Source organism: Coenobita brevimanus, chromosome 54 (assembly GCF_032717465.1).
Source record: "Coenobita brevimanus isolate Jiangsu-jjx chromosome 54, ASM3271746v2, whole genome shotgun sequence".
Lineage (NCBI taxonomy): Eukaryota > Metazoa > Arthropoda > Malacostraca > Decapoda > Coenobitidae > Coenobita > Coenobita brevimanus.
In genome coordinates, this window is record NC_137007.1 from 2636589 (window position 1) to 2653480 (window position 16892).

General features: G+C 39.9%; 1 protein-coding gene across 1 annotated transcript in view; it reads right to left on the reverse strand.

The window, feature by feature from the left end:
- Positions 1–2052: 2052 nt before the first annotated feature.
- LOC145400988 (uncharacterized) overlaps positions 2053–16892 on the reverse strand; it is a 54648-nt gene continuing 39808 nt past the window's right edge. Inside the window, exons 16-25 of the mRNA XM_080273348.1 lie at positions 16408–16561; positions 15841–16138; positions 14422–14536; positions 13627–13849; positions 12124–12293; positions 10865–10969; positions 9826–9987; positions 9087–9253; positions 6159–6321; positions 2053–4505 (exon numbers count right to left, since the gene is read on the reverse strand). Coding sequence (XP_080129474.1) covers positions 4425–4505; positions 6159–6321; positions 9087–9253; positions 9826–9987; positions 10865–10969; positions 12124–12293; positions 13627–13849; positions 14422–14536; positions 15841–16138; positions 16408–16561 — 1638 coding nt within the window. The 3' untranslated portion in view covers positions 2053–4424. The remainder of the gene's footprint in view (positions 4506–6158; positions 6322–9086; positions 9254–9825; positions 9988–10864; positions 10970–12123; positions 12294–13626; positions 13850–14421; positions 14537–15840; positions 16139–16407; positions 16562–16892) is intronic.

Here is a 16892-nt window from a genome sequence, read left to right on the forward strand (position 1 = left end):
TTTACGGAATATATTAATTATATATGTAAGGGTGAATTTACACTTAGCGAAAGAATGTAGAGCAACCTGGCGAGGGAGCAACCACGAACGTCCGGGTTTATGGGCGTATATGCTCGCGTAAGCATTTGTTCTTGAGGTGGTTGCATGTGCTCTAATTATTGTTATCCATGGGCTCTTGAAAGAAAACATGATGTACTGATAGTATACTCACTCGATCGGCCGCGCATGCCCACTACCACTGAACCATGCTTACTACCATTTTCGCTAGTGTTTGTTCACGTTCGCTCGCCTAGTGTAAATCCACTCCGACAGGCGACCTACTGATGTTTTTCAGCTATATTTACACGGCCTGATTTGCCAATAAGCCAAGTAGGCCATTAGCCTAGGGCCCACCGGAACTAATTTGTCGCGCAGTGTGCCAGCGTATAACCTTGTTTCAAGTGTACACTGAATATTTCATTATATAACATATTCACAACCATAAGGGCCCCTGTACAATAAGAATAGGGCCTGGAGTATGGGGCCCTCGTACAATAAGTATAGGCCCGCAGTGGTCTTCAACCGGTGGACCATGGCCCACTGGTGAGCCATGGGGTGGTTCACAGGTGGGCCATGGACTAGGCAAGGGCCTGGGGCCCACATGTAGGCAAATCCGGCCCTGCATATTTCACTTGCCATCGCCCACTTACACCCTTCCATGTAAACTATATACCCTCGCTCCTGGAGCAAGAGATGTGTGTCATCCTCTCGTTTTTCTTTTAAATCTCATCTGTCAATCGTCAAACGCCTAAATCCCGTTAAGTGGTAGCCGTTAATGAATTATTGCCTCCACGTTATACTGGCTTCTGTTGACAGGCAGCCCTATCTCCAACTCACCTCTCCCTTTCACATACGTCGTCTCCAGACCATCCATGGTCTCACGCTCACTTCTCCCCTCTACCTCAGTCACATACACTCTCCTGGTCAGTCTCACACACTCCATCCCCTACATGGCCAATATCAACAACTACTGAAATCCACATCTAGCACCTATACTCTCAAACCTCATCTGTTTCCTATGCTGAATATAATCATCTGAGCATAACAAGAAAATCAACAAGGGGTCCTATGTTTTTCCTGTTTGGATTTTTTTTTTTTTTTCTCAATCGTCAGAGGGTTCTTCAAACAGAACATAAGACCCCCTTCCCTGAGCAATGGGCTGTTTCTCATTAGCTGGCAGCACCATGTCCCTGAATGCTGGTGCTGCCACATAGCATGAAACCGTAACTAAATTAAGAATTGGCCCTTGAAAGGTTTTGAGTTTGACACCTCTTCATTATGAGCAGTCCGTCCTAAATTGAACTGAATCATCTCAAGGTTGGAAGAATACACAGAACTAATATTTTACGGTATTAACAGAAGGAACAGTAAAGTATTAGCACCAGGCATAATATGGCTATATGGCACTGTACGAGTACAGAGAGAATAAGGCCAGAAGAAACACGAAAAAATCAAGGAGAGGTATGACAGCAAAACAGAAGAGGACAGTAAGGAAAGAAAGACTGGAGACGAAAGGCTGCTTTTAGTTGCCTCTGACAACGAACAGAGATACTGGGGAAGTATTCTTTCCCCCTCTCCCCAGGGGGTGAATTTATGATGGGAAAGGGGCTTGTGTGGCTGGTTATCAGGCTTACAGCCACACAGAAATCTTGTAGCACTGCCTCCCAGGATCAGTGGTAGCCAGACACCAAATAGGTAAAGGTGAGGGCAGAAGCCATGCAGCACTAAGTTGCAGTATTCACCTCTGTATCTTAGGCTTTTGAGCCTGTGGTGGATCATTCATCCTCTACCCTAGGATAGAAAGCTGCATCATCATCCAGGTCATCACAGTTACCTAGCAACCCATAATAGGTGAACTAACACCTGAGTTGTAATGCTTGATGCCCACATCATGATTCAAACCCTGGTGTTCTTGTGCCAGCAGCTTTGTAGCTACCAACAATAACTACAGTACTCAGCTACCACAGCTAATACCTGATGGCTAAATAAAACCATGATTAACGTTATTTTTTGTATTGTCAACCTGGATCGAATCACAGTTTTTCATTATGAATTAAAATATACTGTATATCTATACATACTGTAAAATATATTCTTATCTACTTATACGTGGGCGCCCAGAACCACTAGTACAGTGCATATAACCTAATTTTAGTTTCTAGATCTTCAAGACTTACCAGTAAAAGCTGAAGGGTCAAGAATACCATAGCTTTCTGCCTGATATATTTAGTATTGTAGCCACTGAAACTGTTAGTGTTAATAATGTGAAAAAATAATCATAACTCTAAAATCTGAGAACAAAGAATTGCTTAAATCTCTTGTGACCACTTGTACATTAAAATAATTTCCTTGTATTTTATACAGAAAAAAATAGTAACCTTACACTAAATACTACACATGAGCAACATTTACCCCAGTTTTATTTCTTTTAGAATAAAAAATATATAAAAATGTACATGACTTGTGGACACTAAATCTGATGCATAAAAACTTAAAGCTACTTCTTAGTCTAAATACTTCAACACAAAGGGCTTCATTTGTTTGTGGTCCCAAATTTGCATGGGCTTCATTTGTTTGTAGTCCCAAATTTGCATGGACATTTTCATACATCAAAATGGAATGCAAACAACAGAACACCTTAAGGTTATCCATCAAAAGTATTTCTTAATCCTGCTATCCAAATCTGGGATAATACTTACATATCACGTGAAAATAATAAAGTAGTCTGAGGGCTTTAATATCACAATGGGCCATGCCATAACTTGTACTAAAGATGCAAGGAGTTAAGATGGGTACTTATACTTCAGCATGGTTAAATGATACTTAAGTACTATGTCTAGCAGTAATTGTGTTCAGTACTGGAAAGTAAGTTCTCTTTTGGTTTCCTAAAACAAAAAGGTGAAAATAATGAGATTTTTGTTTTTCTGTAGAAGTCAGCTCTTATTAGTCAACACAATCTGCTTAACTCAAGCTTAATTCAAGCTTGCAGAGTTGGGACAGGTTTAATAAATATAAATATGGTCAGTGGATATGTCAAAATAATCCAAATGAAAGCAGATAAAACAAGGCATAGAAGAATTTAGTATTGCCCTGCTTACCATTCTACATACATAAGGCAACGATATCATTATGAGTAAATGGTGAATAAGTGTCATTCATAAATACATCATTATACACTTTAATGGGTAAATCGTTCAAATTTTCTAACAATACACTTCATTAATCACAACTTAAATAAATTCTTTAAGGCACATTTTCTATCAACAGTCGGTAGCTTTTTCACAAGGCAAAAGTTAAGCTACTTTGGTGGAAACAAACTACTTAACCCCTTCAAAACAGTATGTCTTGGTGATGTTTAGACAGCACTCTAGTAATGAAAGAGTTAATGTCAGTTCTTTTTAACCTTTCTCATTTTAAAAAATCTGTCTGAGAGAGAGAGAGAGAGAGATGAATGAAAGGGTTAAAGTACAGCTGCAAACCTCAAAGTAGCCTTGTACTGTAATATCTATTGATCAACAAACCTTTAACCCTACTAAGTATATGAACATACCATTTGAAGGATCCTATCTGGAATTCCATCAACCTACCAAACTTGATGAATGATGTCTTAAATGTATTATACTACGTTACACTTTTCCAACATAGGTCATTGTTTTTGCCTCTCACACTGCCAGTTTGTTAGCACTGCCAGAGTATAAACTTGATACTGTATCTCTAGAAATATATGCTAAATAAGCCAATTCTACCCTACATGTAAAAATAAAACTATAGTAAGATTTTGATAGTGTGCATCAATTCTAACAAAATTATACTACAGTACATTACTTATAATGCTAATATACAATATATATATATATATATTTTTTATATAAACTTTATCTCTAATTTTAAATTAAATTCCATCTCTGCAACCAAAATCATATGCACATGGCATCAACAAACCATCTGGTGCCCTGGGGAACCACGGCTCTTCCTTATCAATAACCCATTAAATAAAGAACATTGTATTCAGTTAAAGAATGGAGTACAAATATATCTACAAAGCTTCTGTTTATAACCTGACACCTTAAATGGGGGAGCATCATCCTTTTCTCTGCCATAAGGGTGCTTTTCCTCTATATCACACCACTCTTATTTATATACCTTTCCACACCATCCCTCAACCTCACCCTGTCTCCCTCTCACTCTCCCTTTGTTCCACACGACCAAATCATGAACCCCAAAGAATCTTAAAAGAAACAGACTGAAATGCACTTTGATTTTCATGTGAAGTTTATATACGAGGAAACTCTTACTGGCTACAAGGGAAGACAATTCTTGACGACACAACGTTTCTTGCACAGTATAAAAGAAGTACAGAGATGAAGGCGGCACTCTTACTGGAACTAGGCGTGGTCAAGGACAGCTACACACTCCTTAAGTCCCAGAATCTCCAAGCACTCTCGTAGCTTTTCCTGCGTCACCGTCTGCAAGGGAAGAAGCCAAGGTTGGTTACTGGTCACTGTCACTGGTTAATATCATCTGTCATCATCATCATTCTAAACCTGGTTTTCCCTCCTAAGGATGAGCTAAAGTAGGATCCAGAAAGCAATGAATAAAAAGGTACAACAGAGAGGGAGAACTATGAACCTGCTACTGTGGTGTATTCTGACACTAGAGGAGTGCTGATAAATATGTTCCAAATGGCAAAATGAACTTCTCTCAAAGGGCATTACATTCTATAATAGCACCACTAGATATGGCATCTACTATAGACTTAAACTCATTAGCTAACTAGTCTAATAATCAAGGAGTGAGACAATACTTTGCAGGATACCTATGGTATCATTTTTTGGGCAGTGGGATACAGCACTCAAGCTTCATAGTCCACACAAAATACATCACCATTATCTTTTATATACTGCATATATATATATATATATATATAATTTTTTTTCACATGAACAAAGGAAAGAATACATCACCATTGTTTTTTATTTTATTTATTTATTTATTTATTTATTCATTCACTCACCTATCCATCCATCCATCCACCATCTAATTCTATTCCACCCCATGAGGAGCATAGGGGCCCGGGGCTAGGCAAGTTGGTTCTGACATTTAAGATGAGAGTGAGCAGCCTCACTCATTCCTGAGTGGCATTGTGTGCAACAAAGTCTAACCACCACTTGGATGTAAACCTGCACTGACTCAATACGACTGGAATGCCTTAATTACCCACTAAACAACTACCGGTAGGTGCTATAATTTGGTTATACGGTTACTGCCCAGTATGGCAAATAATTTCCTGGTGTACAGAAAACCATTTGGCTTGTCTCTCAGTGTAGAGTCACTCACAGACAGAAGGAAGATGAAAAAATGAAGGAAAAAAAGACAGAAGAAGAAGGAATGATGGATGAGAGGAAAGGGCAGGCACCCGAGCGTAGCACTACTTTAAGTGAGCGGATGGTGAGTGCCCCCACCTACCACCATTTTATTTTACTTAATTATTGTTATTTTCTTTTTTGCAGAAGATGAACTGAGGAAGGAAAAACAAATCAAATAATAAACCATACACCCATTCATAAAAAATCTGTAACTGTTGACTTGAACTGTTGTAGGCTGAAATTTGAGAGGAAACTTTTCTAAGGATGTGAGCTCCAAAGAGATGCACTTCGGGGAATGAAAGCTTTCTGACAGGCAGTAGTTCTGCAACCTGGAGACCAGATACTTGTGTAGCAGGGGGGAAGGCGTGGAGAGGTGGCACAATGGATGGAACTTCATTTGTGCATTTCCCATATAAGTATGTGTACTTTGGACTCAAAACTCTTGAAAAAAGGATTGCATACAAACTATCTGCATTACACATTAAACAAATCCTGACTGATTTTATATTAAGGATCATAAGACAGCTCCTGGGGAGGTACAGTACTACAGATCTCCATTTGATGGTAGTTAAGGTTTAAATCCAGGGGCTGACTAAGGTTTGTTGCTGACAAAATGCCACACAAGGGTTAGTGTCTGGTCACTCCCACCTGAACTATCTGGATTGAGTAGTCCTGCCCTGGGACCCTGTGCTCCTAAAAAACAATAAAGGTTGAAGCAATAGGTCACAGAAGTGATCTGGGCTTAAGACTAACCTTCAAGTTATCTGGATGCAGAAGAAGAGCAGCAGGGTGGTCCTCCTTGGCCAAGCAGGGGATCATGTAGTCCAAGTCTAGCAGCTGGGCTAAGTGTTGCCAAGTGTCCCCACTCAGCAAACTTGCTAGCCGGGCTCGAACACGCTCACTCAGCTCACCAGCACTGCATCCAAATACAGTACAATATTACAACACACGAAGCCTAGAAATGGGACTTGCGAGGCATCAGATGCCATACTTCTAACAATAATGATCTCCACTGCATAATTTTCTCTTCTATCAGAGTTTAGTGGCAGGAAGAATCTCATACAACTAACTACCTCTTGACTGTGATTCTAAAGCCACTTTACATAATTTATTGTACCTGTTACCCACTGATCATCCCTGACACTGGAGGAGACAATATTACTTATTTTCTCCCAAGAGACTAAATGGAGTGAGAATAGATTAGTAGCTCTCCCTCTTCCTTGCTTTCTGTAATAGCAGAATGTAGTGAGGATCCAACTGCCCTGCACTTGTGCTGAAAGAAGTTTCTTAGCTTGTACATCATAGAACAGGGTCACACTGTACCAGTGATTTCTTTTCTTATGCCAACAGTGGCCGTATCTGAGTTTTGCTCAAAACTCCCCATCCCATATGAGAGAGGAACATTGGTCTGGATGATGATGGTCTTATCTTCTTTGCCAAAAACTCATTCTAATGATACAGCAAGTCTTTTATTAACAGAATTATGCTATTTATGAAATCAGGTTAAAAAAAAATTTGTTAGATCAATACCTGCATATATTAACTGGACAGGATAGACCTGATAACACTGGTGTTACTTCACTGTTAATTATTAAATATATAATGAAGTATAAAGCAGTCTAGTATGACAACTACTATATAACCTCTCAGCTTAAAATTACACTTTAAGTCTATACTCATCATAAGAAACTCTCACCATCACCATCATCATCATCATCACCATCATCTGGACCCCCTTTCCCACCCTTGGGCAGGGTAAGGAGTAGCAACGTCCAGACAGCCAATGTCTGCCCAGTTCAATGGGCCCCACTTCCATTCACTTATCATTCAAGCCCATGGAATCCTGGCTCCATCACATTTATTAAAAAAAAAAAAAAAAAAAAAAAAAAAAAAAAAACATTCTGTAGCATCACATACAGTATACCTATGTGATAATCAATCTGAGCGCTGCCACATCAAGAAGGAGTGCCAAGTCCCTGGATATGCGCTTCTCAACACAAAATTCATCCATGCAGGTCAGTCTCTTGCCAGTCCTTTAGACTCACCAACTTCCATACCTCTCTTCCTCATCCACTACATCCCTCCACCTTCTTTTTGGCCCACCTCGCCTCCTCCCTCCTTCATTTTTGCTCAGATATAACTTTTTCACCACTGACCAAACCATCTCAGTACACTCTCTTTGATTCTGGTGTACACAGACTTCCTCACTCCGCATCTTTCACAAATCACATTATTCCATTTTCTATCCACTCTCTGTACTCCACATACCTTCCTCAGCAGTCCCATCTCCACTGTTCTCACTCACTCTTGACTTTTCATTTTCATTCCACACCATAGTCTCACAACCGTATGTTAAAGCTGGCACTAACACTCCTTCATGTAAGCCTCGGACAGCTGCAACACTCAAGCCTCTATTTGTTATCAAGGCTTTCATAGCACCAGCTACTTTCCTTCCTTGTGTCACTCTACTTTCCACTTCTTTTGCACATTTTCCTCTTTTCTATCACTACCCAAGTATTTGAACTCTCACCAATTCCAGTCTCTCATTTCACTGTAACATCACACTGGGAGTCACTTTCTCTCTCAATAACCATCACTTTGCTCTTTCCTACATTTACTTGCAAGGCACAATGCTCACAAACATCTACAAATATCTGTACTAGTCTACCAAGCTCATGTTCAGTATTTGCAGGTAGCACTGCATCATCAGCATACAACAAATTTGAGATATTCCATCCATCACCATTCATTACCAATGCCATCCCTCTCTCCACTACTCGTGATTTTACTTCTCTCATTACCCCATCCATATATATATTGAACAACCAACCCCTCATAAATCAAATATTCACTGAATACTTGTGAGTGTTCAATATTACAGGGTTCAAGACATACCCCTGATGTACTCCTGCCTTTACTATACTGTATACTCCTTACTCCCTACACCACCCACTCTCACACATGTTCTTCAGTCATGAATCATTTTCAGTATCAAAGAAGCATGCTACTTGTCTGTTTTCAATATTATCAGTGACCTCCATATGACCTCTCTGGGCACCCATCAAATGCATTTCTGAAGTCCACAAAAACTAAATGGAGATCTCCCTTCTTCCTTTGGAACTTCTGTAGTTGCCTGATAATACACAAAGCATATATTGCATTTTTATGTGAAATAAATTAAAGGTTCAATCTAATATTACTAGGATACACTAAGCATAACAGATTGTGTGTCAAACACACTCTGACCTGGAACAGGCAAACCCGACTCACGTGTCTTGGAAGTCATGGCTTCATTCTAATGTTTTATCCCATGTCATGTGAGAGAAGTAAACCACACTGCATATTGCAGGTATGTTGTAAAATGTGACATTAATGTGCAAGACAGAAGTAGTGGAAATGTCCCTCTTTGAACTGGTTCAATGATATGTCATTTCCACAGAACAGCACCTGTGTTGCACATGGCAAAGGATGGGCGGAGATTATACTTTGGCCTTCCTCGCTCTTCTGGTTGATGTTCCTACAGGGATCAAACAACCTTGCTTCAATTCTCCCCTCCCAATGTATTATAAGATACCAGGCTATTATGATACAATAAAGTGGGCAACTACTTCAAAATTCCACTTGTCAATGTAAAGAATTTCTGGTTGATTTCAAACTGCACCAAGGCCTTGTGTGACTCACCATTCTTGCCCATCACAGGCCAGTTCTGAGCCCTGGATGTCTGTGACTGATATGTCGATGCCAGAGTCCAAGGCAGAGTGTTGTGGTGCATCAACTTTCTTTGCAGCCACCACTGCCTCAACTTCAGCCCCTGCATTCGCCTCCTCCCCACGTAGAATTGCCAGAATCTAAAGGTAGATAATGCCATACTGTACCTTATAAGGGCAAATACTATACCATAATAATTAAAAGGCAAGTTATTCTGATCACTGGAATTTTTGGAGCTATGAAATTTTCAGGAAAACTTTAATGGAATTAAGAATGACAGGTGACACTACATTAGACACAATCCCATCAGCAATATCCTTCCACATAACCATATGGCAAAAAATATCCAGTGATTTCTCTAGATGTAAATGTGAAACATACAAAACCTTAAGATTATATGCTCCCCCCCCGCCTTTTCCCTTTTGCTATTATGTCTCAACTACAGAAAATCTGTGCTTGAGAATTCCATTGCTACCACATTGAAAGTGATCTGCCATACCCTCAAATGTACTATGATATATATATATATATATATATATATATATATATATATATATATATATATATATATATATATATATATATATATATATATATATATATATATATATATATATATATATAATATATATATATATATATATATATATATATATATATATATATATATATATATATAAATTATGAGGACAGCAAGTAGAGTTAAGGTTACCTGCTCATCATCTCCTGCATAGTCAAAGGGAGTGTATCCATCAGATTCTTCCTCTGAGTCTTCATCATCCTCATCGTCTTCTGCATCTTTCTTCTCATCATCCTCTTCTGATTCTGACAGCTTTTTTCTTCTGCTTAATGCATTTTTGGCTTGGGGATCAGCCTGGTTGAAATAATGAAATGTGTAACAATAATAATTACGATGTCTGTAAGTGATGCTGATAAAAATGTGAAAGGTATATACATACAGTCTACAAAGAAAAGATACCAGTATTTCTGGTCAGATAAAGTTACAACAGATGTACCCGGATGTATCAACACATGCTTTACTGCTATGGCAAACTCCTGTTAGAGCAGCCATTACTTTGTTTCATGATGATTATGCTAAACAGCTACTGTTAAACCATGTGTACCAGTATATCAGTTTTGTGTGTGTGTGTGTGTGTGTGTGTGTGTGTGTGTGTGTGTGTCTGACTCTGGGCATAGGCTTCACAGCCTGCTTTCAAGGCCCAGTAATCCTCCTATGTACCGCACACCTCTACATATCACCACTTTGGCGCTAACACCCACCGCCCATATTGAATACATGCTAGGGCTATCTCATACAGGGCTGGTGTATTGGTATTAGCAGGGGTATTTTTATGACATGTTGGTGGGTCTTCCGGTACATGAGTAAAGTCTGATTTTATTAAATTCAAATCCTTAAACTGTTCCCTGCCCCAGCGGGATTTGAACCCGGGTCCGTTAGGACTGCAGGCCAACTCTCTACCGATTGAGCCACCACCTCCCCTTACTACTACTGCGAGACAATTTTTCTCTGTTTTCCAGATACCAAAATGGACATCTGGGAATAAAGGCACTTAAGGGGACTGGAGAGAGAGAGAAAGAGAAAGAGAAAGAAAGGGAGAGAGAGAGAGAGAGAGAGAGAGAGAGAGTCTGAAGTAAGGTTATTCCTACAATATATACTATGGCTTCATTACCATAAATAAAAAAGAACTGCAACCATCATATTCTTGCAACAAACTAAGGAAACAACTTACATTGGCTGAGAGGAGAATGCGACACATCTCAGGGTCACGTGCTTGTGCTGCCACATGCAGGGCAGTGTTACCATCGAACATTCCTGCCTCAACTGTCACTTGGGTCTGAAAAAGATTTAAAATAATTGAACTTTAGTGGTAGAATAACTAAGCCTAATTACCTACAACATTTACACGATAGGATAAACCTAGCAAGGCTGACGAACCACTTGTGTAACCAAACAGCTGTAACACAAGAGCATTGGTACTTAATGAGAAGAGTATACCTGAAAGACCTGAAAACATAATCATCACCTTCACTGCCCTGCACATTTCTCAGAACCTCCCAAATGAGACAGTGTAACAACTTTCCTTAAAGCTCTCACTTTTCTGACAGTCTACCTTCTTTTCCTTTTCTTTCACTAATACAGTTCCACTTTCTTCTGCCATAAATGTCACAGAAAAAAAATGCCTGTTACACTGTGAATTATTCATCATTATCATCATCCAATCTTGTGTTGCCCCATGAGGAGCATAGGAGCCAGGGGCTAGGCAAAGTGGTCCTGACATTTAAGATGAAAGTGACCAGCCTCATTAAACCCTGAGTGGCATTACGTGATCAATAAACTCCGACCACTCCTTGGATTTAAACCTGCCTGGGTTCAATCTGATTGGAGTGCCTTAATTACCCACTAAACCACCAGGCGCCATAACTTGGTTATATGGTTACCACCCGGCATAGTAAATGGTTTCCTGGTGCACAGGAAACCATTTGGCTTGTCACTCAGTGTAAAGTCATCTGCACATAGGAGGAGGAAAAAATGAAGGAGGAATGAATGAAGGAATAATAAACATAAGAGAAAGAGGGGAAACAGGGTAGGAAGAGAGGAAAGCGCAGTCACCGAGAGTAGCACTACAATGAGTGAGTGGATGATGAGTGTCCCCACTTATTCCAAAATTATTAAATTACACACTGGACGTTGATGAAAATGTAAAGCTGAGGTCATGAATTGACTTAAATAACTATTACTTCTCACTTCCCTCTGCTGCCGAACATTCCTGAGATGAGAGAAGCTTGATATGTTGCTATGCCCATAAATTATTTATGAGATTTAATGCATCAGGGAGGATAATGCGGGACAGGCTCCATGTGTGAAGCAGATACAGCAGCACTGCTGGCAAACTTTTGCTCCTGAACGTACATTATTAAATTATTCTTCTGCCAAGTATTAAAGGCTACAGTAGAATAATAAGACCATCATAACAGATCATACACTCACACTGGCCAAGAGGTGTCGGGCAATGTCATGGCGGCGGAACATGGCAGCATAGTGTAGTGGATTGGCCCCTCTTTTGCGTTCACAGAGATGGACCTGTGCACCAGCTGTAATCAGCAGTCGCACACACTCCAAGTTGCCGTACCTCACAGCCAGATGTAGGGGGGTCTCACCTGCAATACAAACGGAGAACAATGGGTCAGTCATACCTTGCCAATTTCACTTTTTTGTGCTGCTAAAACCTCAGTAGATTAAAGAAAACTTACCTATTAGTTTCACTGTTACCTACAAAGCTGAACTGCTAGTTTACACCAATCTGCAGTGATAATTATGCATAAAATGTTGTGATATCTTAGATCACATCCCTTACTGGGGACTGCATGTACTATACTCATTTTACTCTAACTTGACCTAAAACTGCCATGTCTCCATCTTGAATGCTGAGTTGTAATAACAGATTAACATTATAATATTGTGCTAGCCATGAAGAAATGCTATCGAAAGGCTGTAAAGCCACTGCATTGTCTTCTTCTGCCACAGAGCTATGTGAAACATACTTCAAAATTATGAAAACCAGGTATTATCATCAACTACCTTTTCTCAGCATTTTTACAAAAATGAGCTGGGTAGGATCCCCAAACAGAAAAACCTATACACAAGTGTAAAACCAGCAATTACTACTGTACTATGGAGATGACTATTCGGCAAGCTGGGTCATGCTATATGATGACCTATACAGTGTGTGTGTGAGGGGGGGGGGAATCAATTTCTCTCAACACAAACAACGTATTACTACCCAACTACTACTACCCATTACCCTCATCATCATCATATGCTAATGCTCCCTTATAAGTTGCAGATGCATGGCTACCACTGACCCTGGGAGGTACTACCATGAAAGTTGTGTGTGCTACAAGCTTGGTTACCAACCACAAACATTACTCTTAAATAGGAAGTTCAATCATAGAAAGTCCAAGCTGAGATCTCAAATGTTCTAAATTTTTGATACCGTACACCACATCTTAGATTTCTTCCCCCTCCTCCGCCCAAACAGCTTTTAACAAATGTTACAAAGTACTGTAATAAGTTGGTTTTGGTACTTGGTTTAGATCCAATCCACTGAACAAATTACAAGTACCATGGTCAACCTCAATATGGGAATTCTCAGACACAGCATCATTTTTATGTGCAGGTATGCATGTACTGTAATGCTCATCTGAGGGATGGGACGATAGACAACTACAAAAAAACAGAGAAAACACAACAGAATGAGAAACATCAAACAATGTGCCTAATGAAATAAGGCACACAATCACTTGACATCAAGCATTCAAACTCCAAGCTCTATTTCACAGGAATAAGAACCTGCACTTCTTCTTTTCCTTATAGATACAGTGTGCCTCACAAACACCTGTGTGACAAGTTACCAAACAAGGGATGCCAAACCCTTATTATGTGCTTCCTCATACAGAATCCCTCCATCCACTTCACACTCTTGTTCCTCACCTTGGTAATTGTAAGCATTGATGGCCTGTGCGAGTGCAGAGCGGCAGCCATTTAGAGGGCGAGTGAGGAGGGCATGAAGGCAGTGGTGTGTAGGGAGGCAGGAAGCATAGTGAAGTGGTGTGTTGCCCTGGGCATCTGGAAGGCCAACATCACATCCTGGGGAGGCCACCAAACGCTGCACCATTGTCACTTCACTTCCTCGCACAGCTTGGTGCAGTGCAGTCTGATTCCATTTAGAGAGAGAACTTGCTTGATGAATGAAGACAGACATTCATATAAACAGCTACAGTTCTAACACACATATTTACCATAAAGTTTCCTCTCTAATAATTATCTGCATTACTAAGTCATCATTATCATGTCTCAACCTATATCCATACCGATATAATCATCATCATCATCATCCGAACCTCCCTTCCCACCCTAAGGGAGGGTGAGGAGACAGCCAAAGTCTAACCAATTCAATGGGCCACGCTTCCATTCACTTCCATTCATTCAAGCCCTCGAAATCCTGGCTCCATCAGATAGGCCAGAAAAATTTCACCACGTTCTGTTGTTTCACATATACACGTTCTGTAGCTTCCCCTATACAGTACCTATCTGATATAGCCAATCACCTAATTTAAAATATTTTTTGTTCAATTATTAAGGGTTTAGACAATGTGTGATAATTATGCACTTCAAAGAACCTACCTGTACCTTCACTAACAATGCTATACAGAACTTCATGTATCAGTATCAAATATATCACTACCACAGGATCAATAACCCAATATATGGTAAAGAATTTCTCACCTCATGAGCATAATTCTGAGCATTTAGGAGATCTCTTGGATTGATTCTTTCACTGGCCTTTAGTATCTTGTTGAAAGCTTCCATATTTTTGTTGCTGACAGCAGTGTGTAGAGCTCTGTAGAAAAAAAAATAATAATAACAATACTGGTACCAAAACTACCGAGACAATGTGTGGAAGCCCTGGTAACTCAAAACACAATCACCATTATTAACCCCTTCAGTCTAATGAAGCATTTTGCATTTTATTATTACTGATGATGAAATTATTTTATTCAACTTACAGGAGACTTTTCAAAGTGTATGGGTTAGATATATCCTTCATTGACCGCATTAACAGCATGAGGTTTCCTGTGAAATGAATACACTATATATATATATATATATATATATATATATATATATATATATACTGTAGTATAATGAGTTATTTAAGAGGAGCCTATGAAGTCACATGGAGAGACTGGCTGATGAATGAGGATATAAAGAAGCATTGTGGTGTGGATGTGATAGGAAGCGTTATGAGGAACACACTGAGGTGGTTTGGCCATGTGGAGAGGATGGAGGGTGAGAGACTGACGAAGAGAGTGTATGTGAGTGAGGTGGAGCGGGGAAGAGGGAGGGGGAGGCCGAGGATGAGATGGAGGGATGGGGTGGAGAGGTGTATGAGAGAGGGGGGTGTGAGTTGGGAGCAGGGCAGTGAAATGGCGGGAGACAGGGCGACGAGGAGGCGATTTGTTTGTGGCCACCCCAAACGGGATTGAGGCGTCTGGCAATAGATAGACAGATAGATAGATAAAGTGAGATCGACTTCATTATTGCAGATAATAATAACAAGATCATTTAATGTCATGGTTATCAACAATGCAAATATACGAAGTGACCACAGAATGGTGGGTTGCACAGCCAGATTCAATTTCAGATGTGCAAGAAAGAAGATGATTAAAAATAAAAATAAAAAGATATGCTAATACAAAGCAGCCTTTTAGTTAGAAATAACGAACAAATTTCAGGTTCTAAGTAATGCCGAGTGTGACACTGATGAGTTGAATGACAGACTAACAAAAGTGCTAAGAGAATCAGGAGAGGTAGTAGGGAAAGCTAATACAACCAAAACCTACAAGTATTTGGAAAAGACACTCAAGCTCATGAAAAGAAGAAGAGAAATGGAAGTAGAACAAAGAAAGACAAAATAGAATGTGTGGAATTTAATAAGCATATCAACAAGAGATAGAGAGAAGAAAAAAGAAAGAGAAACATGGACCAGATCAATGAAGCCATCAAAAAAGGAAAAAGTCTGGAACAGGACCTCTTCAGTGTGAAAAATCACTCCTTTGAACAGAGTACCTTATTATCAAAACAACATCCTCTAGCTGATGGAGTTAAGCTGTACAGTAGCAGCATAAAAATTAGAGAACTTACGTGTCTCCCTGGTTGTTCTGGACAGCCAGGAGGTAGCGATGTGTGGCCAGAAGCAGTGAGATGTCCCCAGTGGCAGCATAGGCCTGGAGGCACTCAGCAGCACTGACAGCCACACGAAAGGCCACGTCCACACCAGGGTTGGTGTTGCCGCTGGTTCGCTGTGCTGGTTGCCTGCGTGGGCCCTGGCCCTCACCTCCACCTGACACCCGTACCTCAGACATCTTCTTGCTCAATTCATCAACGTCCTCATTGCTTCCTCCGATGGGAGTATCACGCAATTTTTTCTTTGCGTCTGTTGCTGGGAATAGGTTAATATAGTAAATACTCTGAAATTATTACACAATCACAGTATACTGTGTGTGTGTGTGAGTGTGTGTGGGGCAGAAGGGCAGGTGCAAGTGCATGAAACCACACATAAATGCATGCACACAGACACACACTAACTAGAAGTTAACAGTATTTTGTCTCCCTTATCCTGACATATTACAGTATAACAGCATTGCACTAGTAAATTTTAGAACAGGATTCACACCCAAATATGCACATTATAAACCAATCTCAACATACTTTTCTTGCCACCATAGTCAGTCTTAATGTCCCCAGAGATGAAGCTTGAAGAGAAGTCCAGTTGTTCACTGACAACTTCCAGCATGTCCATCAGGGAAGAATCTGGCCCAAGACTTCCGATGTTGAAGCAGCTTGGTAAGTCTAAGTCATGTGCCTAAGAAATTAGGTGGAGCATGATTAGTTTCAACAACAACTTATACCTTCTCAATATTCAAACTGGTATTGGCTGTATTGTTAATGCCTATTTTATTATACACATATATTACTACTCCTGTATCTACTGTACTGTATGTTGGAAACAGACATGGAGGTCAATAAAAACAAAAATATTGCAAAAGAATCTGGTTCAAGGTTATCAGCATTGAAACATCTTGATAAGCTGAAGTGAGGTGCCTATAACAAGAAGTGCAGCTTGTTTAGTAAGCTTAAATATCTTCACCATAAGAGGTCTATTATGAACTAAATATAACTGCCTGCCAGCAGTA